The sequence below is a fragment of the Natrix helvetica genome, assembly GCF_964273705.1.
Source record: "Natrix helvetica genome assembly, chromosome: 1".
Lineage (NCBI taxonomy): Eukaryota > Metazoa > Chordata > Lepidosauria > Squamata > Natricidae > Natrix > Natrix helvetica.
In genome coordinates, this window is record NC_138548.1 from 123,958,517 (window position 1) to 123,973,580 (window position 15,064).

General features: G+C 43.6%; 1 protein-coding gene across 1 annotated transcript; it reads left to right on the forward strand.

Moving 5' to 3' along the window:
• Nucleotides 1-4,478: 4,478 nt before the first annotated feature.
• On the forward strand, nt 4,479-10,030 carry LOC309392518 (glycine N-acyltransferase-like protein 3; the record flags this gene model as incomplete). The annotated part of the gene is made up of 6 exons (XM_081953829.1): nt 4,479-4,556; nt 5,926-6,033; nt 6,257-6,383; nt 6,646-6,766; nt 9,248-9,426; nt 9,981-10,030. The coding sequence occupies 6 exons, from the start codon at nt 4,479-4,481 to the stop codon at nt 10,028-10,030; spliced, it is 663 nt and encodes a 220-aa protein (XP_081809955.1).
• Nucleotides 10,031-15,064: the final 5,034 nt, after the last annotated feature.

The window sequence follows — 15,064 nt, forward strand, 5'->3', positions numbered from 1 at the left end:
CAGAACAGAATGAAGGACAGAAGCTATTTTCCTTGATTTAACCAGATTTTTGTCACCTGCTCCCTGAACTCTGAGAGATACTTAAACACTACCTATTTGATAGCTATAGGACACCACCCAGATGCCCTGAGGGGAAAATCAGGCTTATGAGGAATATGTCTCTGAACTTTCTTTGATTGTCTTCAGCCAATGTTTGTTTGTTGACCAGGCCTACTCTTAAATGTCTCATTCTTTGACTTAAGATAATATTTAGGATTTGAATTCTACCTCATCCCCAAGTTCTCCACGGGCTTCCTAGAGCTGCTTTTCTGGGTGTTGAAAGACCTGTACATGGATTAGAAAACAAACAAAAATATACAATCCATAAAAAGAGTAAAAGAACTGAAATGGAAATGGGTCGGTCACATAGCAAGACAAAGTGATGGCAGGTGGACCAAAGCAATCATAGAATGGGTCCTACTTGATAAAAAGCATCCACAAAAGAGACCTAAAATCAGATGGAGCGACATCACCAAGTATTTCGAGCCCAACTGGCAAAGAAAAGCTCCAGACCGTATTGGTTGGAAGCATATGGAAGAGGCCTTTGTCTTGGAATGGATAGACAATGGCTAGAATGATGACAAGAGTTGTTGCTTTTGAATTGATTCCTCTGCAATTTACAAATTGAACTAGTATAATATTTCTTTGTTACACTATGAATGGAGAAAATACTACATTTTGTAACCCTAGACTAAACTCCCCCACCATACCAGGCAATGTACATGCATTGAAGGACTATGCTTAAGTCACCCTTCTCTAGTTGAAAAATTGACATCACAAGGAATGATCCACTCAATCACATTTGTTCTAAATAAAAGGGTTTTTTTTTAACCTTGAAACCTGGTTCAAGAGGTTTTCCTGATTCCCAAAATATAGTGAAAGGAGTGGTCAAATCACCTATAATCTAAACATAATATATTCTGTATAAAAAGAATATCTGAGAACCAAGGAATGGATCTTGGATGCCTCATATTCTAAGAAGTGATTCATTAGCAGATACGATTACTCATTATTAAACATTGCTATTCAAAATACCTTTCTGTCTTTCTGAATTACTATTCAGTCACAGCCACCCACACTTGTGAAAAACATTCTAGTAAAAAAAACGAATACAGTTAGTCCGTGACTTGCCATAGTTCATTTAGTGACCATTCAAAGTTACAACGGCACAGGAAAAAGTGACTTACGACTGTTTTTCACACTTACGACCATTGCAGCATCCCACAATCACGGATCAAAATTAAGATGCTTGGCAACTGAGACATATTTATGACAGTTGCAGTGTGCCAGGATTATGTGATGACCTTTTGTTACCTTCTCCCAAGCAAAGCCAATGGGGAAGTCAGATTCACTTAACAACCATGTTACTAACTTAGTAGCTGCAGTGTTTGCTTAACAACTGTAGCAAAAAAGATTGTAAAATGGGGCAAAACTCACTTAACAAATGTCTGTCTTAGCAACATAAATTTTGGGCTGAATTATGGTTGTAAATTGAGGACTACCTGTAGAAGCTAAGTTGAAAAGGTGGGTTGTGGATGTCAATCATTGAAAAATAAACTACGGTGTTTGAGCTCTGTTTTTCTTTGGTTTATAATCAGATTGAATCAAAGTAAAAATATTTGCTAGCTCAATTATGCCTATTCTTTTTTCTGGGCCTCCAGCACAGAGGACAATGATGTTCATGATTCATTTTTCAGGAATAAAAGGATTGATTGACTGATCAACCAAGCAAGGATGGTATCATGTGCCCTCCAAATCCCTTTGAGTCTCCCTCTGCCCCCCTCTTCTTCCTCCTCTCAGCCAGGTGTGTCCATTTGCAAGGAAGCATTACAGGTTTCATTGAAGTTGCATTGCAGACTTTTCTTCAGAAGAATCGTATATTGATAAGATAAAACTTTTTTAGCTACTGTTGCACCAATTCTTTTATTACCGGTACAGAATACATGAAAACTTACAGATAATGTAATCAAATTACCTTATAAGTAACCAGGAACCAATGTTAGACTTTAGGAAAGTAAATGTTAATGGAGTCTTTTAAAAATGGACAGCATGCTATGAATTGAAATTCGAAAGGAGAAACAAGCTCCAAAGAGATTGCCTTGGGTATGAAAAACAAAATCTGGAAGGAGAGCCTCAAACCTTAAAAATGGGAAGCATTCAATATCACTGTGGCTGAACTGTGTACCCATAGAGTGAGAAGTGAAAAGGAAATACCCAGAAAAAAAATAGAACAATGAGAAGAAAGTGATGCACTGAATCTATATGAACAGATTCATAAAACTACAAATCAGAATAAGATGAGGCTGATGAGGAAATGCCAAATGCAATGAAAGAGTGTTATTTGCCCCGCTGATATTAAAAATGCAGGATCAAGGCAAGTTTGAGGGCTTTGCCTACAGAAAATGGAAGAATAGTAATGGGAAGGGGAGAGCGAGAAATGCTTTCTCAGCTAGAAGAATAATGTTCTTCCTAACCTGATGGAAGAAACATGGGGAATACAGTTCAGGGCTGATAAAGATATAATATGATCCACAAATGCTACCTGAAATTAAGTAGGTGCAGGTGAATTATCCCAGGGTTGAAAGGGGCTGGCCAAAGAAAACCTATAACTGCAAACCAGAAAACTTGGAAGATTCTAAAAACAGCAAAATTAGTGCTGAAGAAGCAAAAGACAGAGGATTCAGGAAATTTACAGACCACCATAGACTTGTCAAAAGCAAGGAGTGCCAGAGTAACTCCTTTATTTTTGATCTACAACAGCAATCACATCCCAGGTTCTGCATTAACTTTGAAGGAAATGTCAAGTGGGTTCACAGAGTCAGCCCTGGTTAACAAAGTGATCAACAATTGAGAGGGTGCGAGGGGAGGGGAGGAGGGAGATGTTGGTCAGAGTTTTTTAAGGACATGAACAAGGAGGTGGTTCAACAGTTAATCACATCATAATTCAATATTACATAGTAAAAAACCTGAAACACTGTCAAATCTAAGAGGATTGTTATTCATCAGCGACCAATGTAAGATCCTACAGTATCTCTGATGGGAAAAATGAAACATAGGCAGAGGATTGGGGAAGTCTGGCATGACAGCAGAGCTTGTGAGAAAGATCTAGGGCAGCGATGCCGAACCTTTTTTGGCTCGCGTGCCATAAGTGGGGGGAGTGCAGGGGGGTCATGTGCAGGTGTGCCGCACCCATAATACAATGCATGACCCCCAATGAGCATGCGCACACTACAGGCACTCCCCCCCATTTTTGCATGCTTTTTCCATCCTCCCCAGGCTCCAGAGGCTTTATAGGAGCCTGGGGACGGCGAAAACAGCCTCCCCTGCCACCCCAGACGCCCTCCGGAGGCGTCAGGGAAGCCTCCGGACAGTCCCTGAAGCCTTTGGAGCGCTCAAAATGATCCTCCGAGCAAACCAGAAGTGACTTCCAGTTTGCTCAGAGGGTTGTTTTAAGCATTCCGAAGGCTTCAGGGACTGTCCGGAGGCTTCCCTGACGCATTCGGAGCGCTCAAAACGACCCTCTGAGCAAACCGGAAGTGACTAGAGTACCAAACAGACAACTGGCTGGACACAAGCAAACACTGGGATGCAACACCCAGAAAAGCCATAGAGGATTAAGCTGCCTAAGAAAGGAACCAATGCGCCCTTACTTACTTTACTTTACTTTATTTAGATTTCTAGACCGCCCCCTCTCCCGAAAGGGACTCGGGGCGGTGTACAGTCAAATTAAAACACAAATACATAGGAATAAATATAAATACACAAATCTTAAATTAAATGAGGAGGTTAGAAGACTGTATCTTAAAGTAAAGCAGTTAAAACCTTAAAAACATCCCCAATTAAAACCCAAACCCAATTAAAATAAATCCCCGGGAGGTAAAACTAAGAGAGTGCCAGGCCAGCTGATTGAAACAGGTGAGTCTTTAACTTTTGACGGAAGGAACGGAGGTCGGTCGGTGGCCCAAACCAGAGAAGGAAATAATCCCATATATTCTGCAGTGACAAGACTGCACTTGAGATTCTGTTCAATGTTTTTTTAAAAGGAGGCGGGAGAAATGGGAGACAGTTCAGAGGACAACTCTTAAGCTGGAGAGAAGTCTAGAAAACATTACCTATGAGGAATGATTAAAGAAACTAAGCTATAAATATTGCAAGGCGTTCACATACAGTATGATCTTTTTTTTGATCAAAGCTAGGACAGAATCCTCTCCAGTTCATACTTCTGTGACTTAGGCTCCATTCAATCCGTAGTTGATCAGGAAGACTTTTTCTGGGAATCTGCATCACTGACAGAGACCATTTCATCCCCTTGGTCTCTAGCAGGCAAGGAAGGTGATTCGTAAAGAACTGAAGAAATTCTGCCACTTTGCCCCCTTCAGGTTTGCTTGCCAAAAGACGCCTTCAGGGGACCTGCGGGGCACCCTTCAACCTGGCCAGCCATGCTGATCCTGACCTGCTCTTCCAAGCTGCAGCTGCTGGAGAGAGTGTTGCGAAAGGGGCTCCCCGAAACAGTGCTGGTAATCACCTGTTCCGTGTTCCTCTTCTCTCTGTGTAAATATAAGACCTGATGTTTCCCCATTTACTGAGAATTTGGAGAAAACTGCACCTGTTAAATTTCTAAATGCATAATAATGTTTGATGCCAGTCTTGGAATCATTGGACATTCAAATCTACTTTTCCTTTCGTCACATCTGCAAATGCAAAGCCAATAATGGCTAAAGTATAGGTGTACCTCAGAGGTAGGTTCCTACTGGTTTGGTCCAGTTTGGCCAAATAGGTAGTAAAAATAGGCGTACATTTCCGAACCGGTAGTAAAGACAGCCTGGCCACACCCCTGAACCAGTTCCTTGGTCACCGCTCGCTTGCTCCACCCCGCCCCGTCCCTGCTCTCTGCAGCTTGGCTGCCTGAAGCGCTGCGCCCCTGATCTGTCTGCCAGGTAACCCTGTGAGTTGCAGCTTAGCTAACTGCTCCTGCCCCTTTCCCCGTGGCCCTGCCATGCTTCCCTGCCTTCCACATGGCTTTCCTGGCATCCCCATGACCAGCTTGCTAAGGCAACAGAGTGGAAGGCTATGTGGAAGGCAGGGAAGCATGGCAGGACTACGGGGAAGTCGGTAGGCCTTCTGAAGTCGGTAGGCAGCCGTCCCTTGGTGGAAATGCAGAAGCTGCTGCTGGGCGTGTCCATGCAGGATAACTCCCCGGGAAGGGTTCCATCTATGTGCCCAGACCAGGTGTGGGTGTGGGTGTATGTGTGTGCGTGTGCATGTGTGTGTGTGTGTGTGTGAGAGAGAGAGAGAGAGAGAGAGAGAAAGAGAGAAAGAAAGAGAAAAAGAAAGAGAAAGGAAGGAAGAAAGTAGGATAAGGTGACAAAAGAAAGAAAGAGAACTTTGGACCACAACTGAGGCCAAAATTTTGGTTGCTAAGCAAGAGTGTTGTTAAGAGACTTTCACCACATTTTACAAGTTGGCCACGCCCATCTGATCACATGACTGCCAAACCCTGCCCACAAAATAAGCCCGCCCACAGAACCAGTAGTAAAAATTTTTGAAACCCACCTGTGGTGTGCCTGAAATATTGCAAACAAGAGAACCTATCTTTGCTGATTTCTTCTGCTACAGAAAATCCAAAAATCACCTGGTCTTTCAGTGACAGTGAATTCCTTACAACTCCCCTATCATAGCATTTGGCTCTCCACAGACTGACTCAGCCAATCAGAGATAGTTTTCACCGAAAGAGCAAATTCCTACATGATACCAATTGTAGCATTTGGCCCTCAAAAGTCTTTGGGTGGTTCTGAATCAGCCAATCAGAGTTGGCGCACTTCTGCACCCAGATCCAAGCAGAATCTCTCCTGCACTAGGTTTTCCTGACCTTCTTTTTAATTTTAGGTCTGTGGGGCAGTGATGCACATCAACCGTGGAAACCCAGCTCAACACGAAGTCGTGGTGGACTCTTGGCCAGAATTTAAAGCTGTTCTTACCCGACCACGGAAGGAGGTAGGAAATCACAGCAGAATGGGCTTTTCCCACAGCTCCCTGGCAAAAAAAAAAAAACACCACAAGAACATAGGTATCCACGACACAAAAAATATATTTAGGGGGTGCTGTAGCACTTTGCCTTGTAGCACTTTGACGTCACCAACTCAAGAACTCCTCCATATGGTCTCTGCCATGTGCTCTATTCCTGCTGCTCTGAATGTCTGTGTGCCACTTCCTGCAGGTGGTGAAAGACAACAGGGATTATTATGCCAACCTGCATGCTGCTTTCTATCGGGAGGAAGATGCCTGCAGAACCCTCCTGGAAAACAAAGATGCCGTAGACTGGGACAAAGCTTTCCAGCTGCAAGGCAAGGCCAGGCTCTGGCAATTTTTTTTCCACCTCTTAGGAGATTTTGGAAAGTGCTAAAAACCTGCTCGCTCCCTCAAATCTAGCCAAAGAGGAGAAATCTATAAGCTTAGGCCACTCTCCATTCCAGCCATCTCCACCATTTCCTTGTAGCTGGTGAATGTTTCTGTGCCACCAATTTGCAGAGAATTAGGAGCAAAGAGAAGATAAGGTTTCACTCTGAACTTCAGATTGGTTTCCTGTGATATTTCCATTCTACGCAGGTCTCCAGGATGGGCTCTATCAGGCTGTGAAAGTCATGGCAAGGGCTAGACGTGTCCACATGGAGCCCTATTTCTACCAGGCATTGCTACACCCAGATGCAGCCACGTTGTGTCAGAACCAGTGAGTACTACTCTCTTGATGAGGAATTGTTTTGAGGGAACTGTTTTGGGGATCTGTTCAGACGATTTGATTCCATGCAATTATCTGGAATTCAATAATGAAACTAAGGATTTCTAGCAGTTTTATAACTAATCATATCCTCTGTAGAAAACTAGGAATATATTTAAATTTATTAGGTTTAGGTTTAGGTTTATTGGACTTATATGCCTCTCTTCTCCCAAAGGACTCAGGGCGGCATACAACATAAAAACACATATTACAAAAGTTAAAAGAAAGATTAAATAGAATATCCAAAAAACTCAATAGACATTTACAATGAGATTTAGAAATTAAATTAAAATTAACAATTAAAATTAATAATTTATTTTATTCAGGTCAGGCTGGCTTGCTGGAAAAGCCAATTTTTTAGGGCACGCCGGAAGGACCGGAGGTCGGGAATTATGCGAAGCTCCAGGGGCAGCTCATTCCTAAGGGAAGGTGCTCCCACAGAGAAGGGTCTCCCCCTGGGGGTCACCAGCCGACACTGTCTGGCCGACGACACCCTGAGGAGGCCAACTCTGTGGGATCGTACTGAATGGTGGGAGGCTACTGGTGGCAGTAGGTGGTCTCGCAAGTACCCTGGGCCTAAGCCATGGAGCGCTTTAAAGATCATAATTAACACCTTGAATCGCACCCGGAAAACAACCGGCAATCAGTGCAGGCTGCCTAAAAGGGGTGTAACATGGGAGCACCTAGGTACCCCCATGACAACCCGCGTGGCCGCATTCTGGACCAGCTGAAGCCTCCGGGTGCTCTTCAAGGGCAGCCCCATGTAGAGAGCCTTACAGTAGTCCAGGCAAGAAAGGACGAGGGCATGAGTGACTGTGCACAGGGCATCCCGATCCAGGAAGGAACGCAACTGGCGTACCAGGTGAACCTGGTAAAAGCCCCCCTGGTCACGTCCCCATCAGGTGTTCTTCTAAACTAAGCCGCATATCCAGGAGGACTCCCAGATTGCGGGCCCTCTCTGAGGGGGCTAAAATTTCTCCCCCTATCATCAAAGATGGTACAAGATACACAAATCAGGATGATGGGAACCACAGCCACTCAGTCTTGGAGGGATTGAGCTTGAGCCTGTTCCACCCCATCCAGATCCGCACAGCCTCCAGGCATCGGGACATCACATCGAGGGCATCGTTTGGGTGGTTTGGGGTAGAGATGAAAAGTTGGGTATCATCAGCATATTGATGATACCGTACCCCAAACCACGGATGATCTTGCCCAGCGGTTTCATGTATATGTTGAACAGGAGGGGTGAGAGAACCAACCGCTGGGGCACCCCACAAGTGAGGCGCCTCGGGGTCGATCTCTGCCCTCCAGTCAACACGAACTGCGATTGATCCAACAGGTAGGAGGAGAACCACCACAAAACAGTGCCCCCCCACTCCCAACCCCCTGAGTTGTCACAGTAGGATACCATGGTAGATGGTATCGAAAGCCGCCAAGAGGTCTAATAGGACCAGGACAGAGGAACAACCCCTGTCCCGGGCCTGCCAGAGATCATCAACCAACAGAACCAATGCTGTCTCCATGCTGTACCCGGGCCTGAAACCTGTCTGAAACGGATCCAGATAGGCAGCTTCGTCCAGGTACTGGGGAAGCTGACGTGCTACCACGCTCTCAACAACCTTTGCTACGAAGCGAAGGTTGGAAACCGGACGATAGTTGGCTAAAGAGGCTGGGTCCAGGGAAGGCTTCTTAAGGAGGGGCCTCATTACCACCTCCTTCAATTTTTTTATTTTTTTTATTTATTCAATTTCCATGTCAGCCCATCTCGGTCATTGATTCCGAATGGCTTACAGTTTATAAAATATAATACTATAAAAAAAAATGTAAAAAAAATTAAAGCAATAAAAAGAATAAAACCAGTTAAAAATGTTAGAAGCATCCAACTTGAGATACACAAGAGCAAGCTGTGGTTTCTCATATTTGTAAAAGAGAGAGAGAGAGAGAGAGAGAGAGAGAGAGAGAGAGAGAGAGAGAGAGAGAGAGAGAGAGAGAGAGAGAGAGAGAGAGAGAGAGGTTTACATATACAGCCCCAGTGGTTATAGTGGAGAATTTCTCATTCTCTACCAATTTGGAAGATGTGGAATGGACAATATGTAATAGAGAGCCAGGATTAGACCTGGTAGAATTCACTGAGTACAACTGCTCCATTGGGTTCTCCAAAAGCAATTACATCAAAGATACGATGATTTAAACAAACAAACAAAGGATCCCAAATAGATGGCTGCACTTTCAAGAGACTGTTAAGAGGATATTTCAGAATAACTGAGATATGTGTATTTCAAATACTGGATAACTCTGAGATTATGGTTTCTCTTGAAATATCTACTGTAGTTAGACTTTTTGTTTTGCTGGGTGTGAGCAAATATTTTTCCCAGTATGGTGAGATGCTGTGCTTTTGTTCCACATTCACTATTGCCTTCTCTTTCCTTTCAGGCTCAGAAGTGAGCCCCTCCACTTGGGGACACTCAGCCCATCTGATGCAGCTCTGGTCAATGACACCTGGGATTTTGCAAGCAATGATCGGAGCCTGCGCTACCTCAGGAGCCTGATTGAGGACTTCCCAAATGCTTGCCTCCGAGATCAGGGAGGACAGCTGGTTGCCTGGAGCCTAAGTGATGCCATTGGGTGTCTGACACATGGCTTTACTCTTCCTGAGTACCGGGGAAAGGGTTGTATGAAAACAGTATTGCAGGCACTTGCCAGAAAGTTGCAGGCTAAAGATTTTGCCTTATATGCGTCAGTTCTGCCAGAGAACCAGAACTCCAAGAATTTTTTATTTAGTCAGGGCTTTCATCTCTTGTCTTTGACAAACTATGCGTTTTTGTTCACTCCAAATCACCTGAAATAGCCTACTGCATTTTTCCTCCTAGAATCAGTGGCACCACTACTGGCTTCATTAGACTGAGAGGTTGGGAGTATATTTGAACATTAGGTTTAAGGGACCGCCTCTTTGGATCTATTCAAGATTAAGTCTGAAAAGAATCCCAAGGACCAAGAATAGTTCTCAATGAACGAACATTCCAGAATAGAACTCTTGGAAACAGTGATGGCCAATCTTTTGAGCTAAGTATGTCAAACGTTTAGAAAGTGCCTAACTTAAATCTGCTGGTGCGTCACTACCCCATAAACAAAAGAGGAATAATTCTCTATTCTCTCCTCCATCTAGGCGACCCTGAAAAAGCAACTCTCAGTGGCGGTGCCGCTGGCAAGAAGTAGAGAACTCTTGGAAAAAATGATGGCGAACCTTTTGAGCTGAGTTATATTAAACAAACTCAGGGTTGTCAAACTCATGTTGTCATGTCATCGTCATGTCGTCATCATGTGACATAGCGGGATATTTGCCTGTTGCTTTTCCAGGGTGCTTGGCAGTTGGTCTTCACACACGCAGGAGCCCCAGAAACTGGAAGAGCAGCCACCTGGTGTGCATGCACGTGCCAGGCAGGCGGTCTTCCGGTATCTAGCACGCGCATATGCAGTGGCCACCCGATCTTCTGGTTTCTGGAGCATATGTGAAGACTACTGGCACCAGCTCCACCTGGCCTTTTGGGGGTCCTCCCACCCCTGTGCCTGCCCTCCTGCCTTCCCCCCTGGTGCCTAATGGGGTGCTGGGACATCCCCATCAACGACCCAGTTCTGCAGCTCCGGACAGGGAGCACACACTGCCTTAAGGCTTTCACACTTCAGGGAACGTTGCAAGACGATCATTTTCAATGGCAATGGCAATGCTGTTTACCTTTAGGCAATGGTCTCTTTCTGTTGACAGGCCCCTGCAGCTGACTAGTGATTGCTCTGGGTCCTACAAGGCTTTCCTTCTGGAAGAGGCTTCAGAGAATACACTTCCATGGCTTCTTCCACTTCTACGCTCTATTCTCGCTCTGTTTTTGGACGCCTTGCAAGAGCTCACCACATCCTCATGTGGTGTCTACACAAGAATGATGCCAATTCAGGAATAGTAGTCAGGTGTTTGTGGATACATGTCACCCAAAACTGTGTGCCATACATTTGCCATCACTCTTTAAATGGTACATTTCCCACAGCTTGGCCTTGGCATACATTTTACACTATATCAGGGACATGAATCTCTTTTATAGGTGAGAGAACTCCTCCAGCCCACCATTGTTTTCTGCCTCCCATTCTACAATCCATCTTCCCTTCTGCCTGCTTCAAAGACAGAGAATAAAACAGGTCAGTGACTTTCTAAAGCAGGGGTCCCCAACTCCTCAGCCATGGCCCACTACAAGACCTTGAGCTCTTTGGAACCGGGCTGCAGAAGTGGTGGGCAAGTCCACACACATGTGTGCACATTTCCACTTGCTCATGCAGCGGGCAAATGAATGTTGCACCAGTGGTGGGTTTCAAATTTTTTTAGAACCTCTTCTGTAGGTGTGGCCTGCTTTGTGGAGTGGCTTGCTGGCCATGTGACCGGGTGGGAGTGGCCAACTTGTAAAATGTGGTGAAACTCACTTAACAACGCTCTTGCTTAGCAACCAAAATGTTGGCTCAGAAACTCTGGCATTTGAAGCACGCAAGTCTTAAAGCTGTCAAGTTACAAGACCTTTGCAACCCTTACCCTTTAGGGAAAAAAACCCCCAGGGGTGTTCACACTTGACAGCTTTAAGACTTGTTGACGTCAATTTCCAGAATTCCTCCTCCAGGCATGTTGGCTCAGGAACTCTGGCATTGAAGCATGCAAGTCTTAAAGCTGTCAAGTTACAAGACTCTTGCACCCCTAACCCTTTAGAAAAAAAACCCAGGGGTGTTCAAACTTGACAGCTTTAAGACTTGTGGACTTCAACTCCCAGAATTCCTCCTCTCACTCTTCATCTTGATGATGTGTGGATGGGCAGGGGGAGGGAGCTGGAACCGGTTCCCAAATGGCACTGTAGATTTGTGGAATCTCTTCTATAGAAGAGGTTAGAATTGGCAGGAACCCACCCCTGCAGTGCAACCTCCATTTGCGCGAGTGGTGGGTATCACGTCAGTGGCGCTCACTCAAATGGAGCTGCCTGCACACACCCATGCTTGCCCACCACTTTCACGGAATCATCCCCTCTCCCCACCCCCATCTTGCCAGTCTGCACAAATAGAAGGGCTGGAAAACTTTGTTCTAAAGCAATTACTATTCCTATTGGCTTCTGAAAACTGAACTATCAGTGTTGACCGAAATCTATAATTCTGCTAGGACATTTTTCCTGTTAAATACTGTAAACATTTTGTTATCGTGTATTATCTCATAGTGCAGGATGCAATTACTGTATCTACAAACTGGTTAAAGTAAGTTTCATTCCCACTGAATAAAATTCAACCAATTGTTTGGAATTTTGCATAAATTTACCCATCATTTTAAACATTACTCAGGTTGAATGAACCTAAAGGAATTCTTGAATTCTGGGCGATCAGATACAAAATATTGTGAGGGCAAAAAAAAAAAAAAAAACCACACCCCAAAATGGTATAACAATTTTGCTTTATTGAAAAATGATCATTAAAATGTTATTTAAAGTCAATTTAGTAAAAAAAAAAAAACACCACTGTTCCTAGAATTGCTATGATCTCATTTTGTCAGTCTCCTTCTGATTTTTTTTTTAAAAATCATTATTTGAACATGGGCATTTAAAAGGGGAAATTTTTATCTGCCTTTTTGAGTGCTTAAAAAAAGTTGAATTAATGGCGAGTAAACATTGATTCTTAGTGATTTTATTGCAGGGAAGCAACATCACATTCTAATTTAATTATTCATTTCACTTACACATAATTCTAATATTTATTCATTCCTCAAATTCTTCCAAAAGTGGCTGATAGGAGAAATGTATGTGTTATCCCTATTCCCCCCCCCCCCCCAACAACTTGTCTCTTAGATGAAGCTAACAGTGCCTGCACGTCCGGGGGGGGGGGGGGGGGTCCAGCAGTCACTACTGCCGGTTTGCTCATGGGTGCTTCACGCATGCACGCACACTTGATGTGCACTGCACATGCACGCACAATGCAATAAAATTGTTCTGCGTGTGTGCAGAAGCAAAAAAAAAAAAAAAGATGGCAGCGCCTATTGTGCCGCCCGGAGAACCGGTTCAGGGGCATGGCAGGCCTGGGTCGCTGCTGGTTCCAAACCACTACTGGTTCGGCTGAACAGGTCCAAACCAGTAGGAACCCACCACTGCTGCAGATACCTGGACCAAACCTTTGATCAGCCAATAGTCCAACAAAAGCTCTGAGATTTTATGCCTGACTAACTTTGAAGGGAAAAAATACAACACATACAAAATGTCAAAAAACTGATAAACGTACCTTTTATGTGCATAGAAATTCCAGTCTCCCAAATACCTGATATCTGTCAATGTCATCTAACCTATTTTCTATATACGGTCCTTTCAACATAGGGGGGAAAAATGATAGACCAGATCAAGGCTGCAGTGCAACATGTGGATCAGCAAAACATAAGCACAAGTCTATTCAGAAGCTCTGGTTCCAACCTCTTCCCTCTCCCCCTTTATTCACGAAAGAGTACTTTACATTTCCCCCTCCTCTAAACGCAGCTCGAGCTAATGGGGGCTTTCTCACAGTTTTTGCAAAATGGGCACAGACCCCTAATGAAGAAATTGCTGGTTCAGATTTCAACACTTCTCGCTTGGAATGTTATTTTTGGTTTCAAAAATACCACTTCTGACATCTGATGTACCAATTAAATAATGGCAGAAAGACATACTTACTGTAAATTTGAATGGCCGGAGGAAAATGTACAAATGAGGATCATGTTGTTGCTAAAATGTATGAACTTTTATTGGAATAGGAAATGGAAGAAAAATAAGTGAATGAATGTATGATAAAATGGGCTAAAAATGTTAGTCATACTTATGGATCAGTGGGAGAATATGGGTTGAAAGTATTGAAATTTGTGATTTATATAGTCCTAATGTATCATTTTATATTTTTTGGTACATGTCACTAGAAAAATTGGCTAGTATGTATAAAGTTCTTTAAACATACACTGGAAATGTAAACAACAAGAGACATTTTATCATGCTTGATGGCAGTGATGTGCAGTGAGGTTTATGGCTGGTGAGGCACTGACACAGTGGTGGGTTTCAATTTTTTTTAGACTTGTGGACTTCAACTCCCAGAATTCCACAGCCAGGCATGCTCAGTTCCAATTTAAAGTGACAGGATTTGTTTTTCTCCTTTGCGAAAGAAGATTCCTTCTTTCTTTTTCTTTTTCTTCTCCCTTCCCCTCCTTCCTCCCTCTCTCCCTCCCTCCACCCTCTCTCAAACACACACACACACACACACACACACACACACACACACGTTGGATTGGACTACACACACTTTCCCCCAGCCCCGGAAGGATCCAGCCCAACTTCACTGATTACAGGTTTGAACGTGGCTCTGCCTGCAATCAAACTACACTTTGAAGTTTGAAGTTTGAATTCCTCCCCCTCCCTCTGACCCACACGTATCTTTTGAAGCTGTTTCAGAGAGGATTTCAACTCTGCTCTTGCCTTGGGTCCTCTGAAGAAGCCCCACCCAAATGAGCGCCCTCTACTATGAGGCAGGAGAACTGCGTGCCTCACCTACGTCAGGAATTTTTAGGCTTTTAACCCTTGCTTAACTCTGCTCAAGTGCTCATAAAACACCTAAAGTCAGACTAGATGAGGCATGCAGTTCTCCTGCCTCATAGTAGAGGGTACTTTTTTAGAGGATTTTTTAAACAGTTAAGCAGAGTCATCTACAGTGAGGCAGCAACTACCTCAGCCTGACCTCAGCTCTCGCCTTTTTCCTTTTACATTTTTTTCCTTTTCATGATGACAGTGGTGAGGCTGTGCCTCCCCTGCCTCATCTGACTGCACATCACTGCTTGATGGTCATGTAAAAAAGCCAAAAAAATTGGACTCAATTACATATAAATAATACAGAAGATTTTTAAAATTCATCTACAATTGAACCAGGAAACTTTTCTTTTGAAATTGATGGATATGGAGCTAGAAAAAAAATTAGGGACCTTTGTTTTTACATATGACTGCATTAAGTCTATTATTTGCACAAAGGTGAAAAGTTTCAAGTTTACCCACAATGTGGGAATGGATGGTGAAGATGATGGAATTTCTGAGATGGCCAAATTGAATACATTAACTAGAAAGACAGTATTAATCAAAAGCTACTTGTTTGTGTCTTTTTTCTTTACTGCTTTCTTTTATTTTCCCCTTTCTTGCATTTTTACTTTCTCTTTTTCTTTCTTTTTCCTTACATCATATT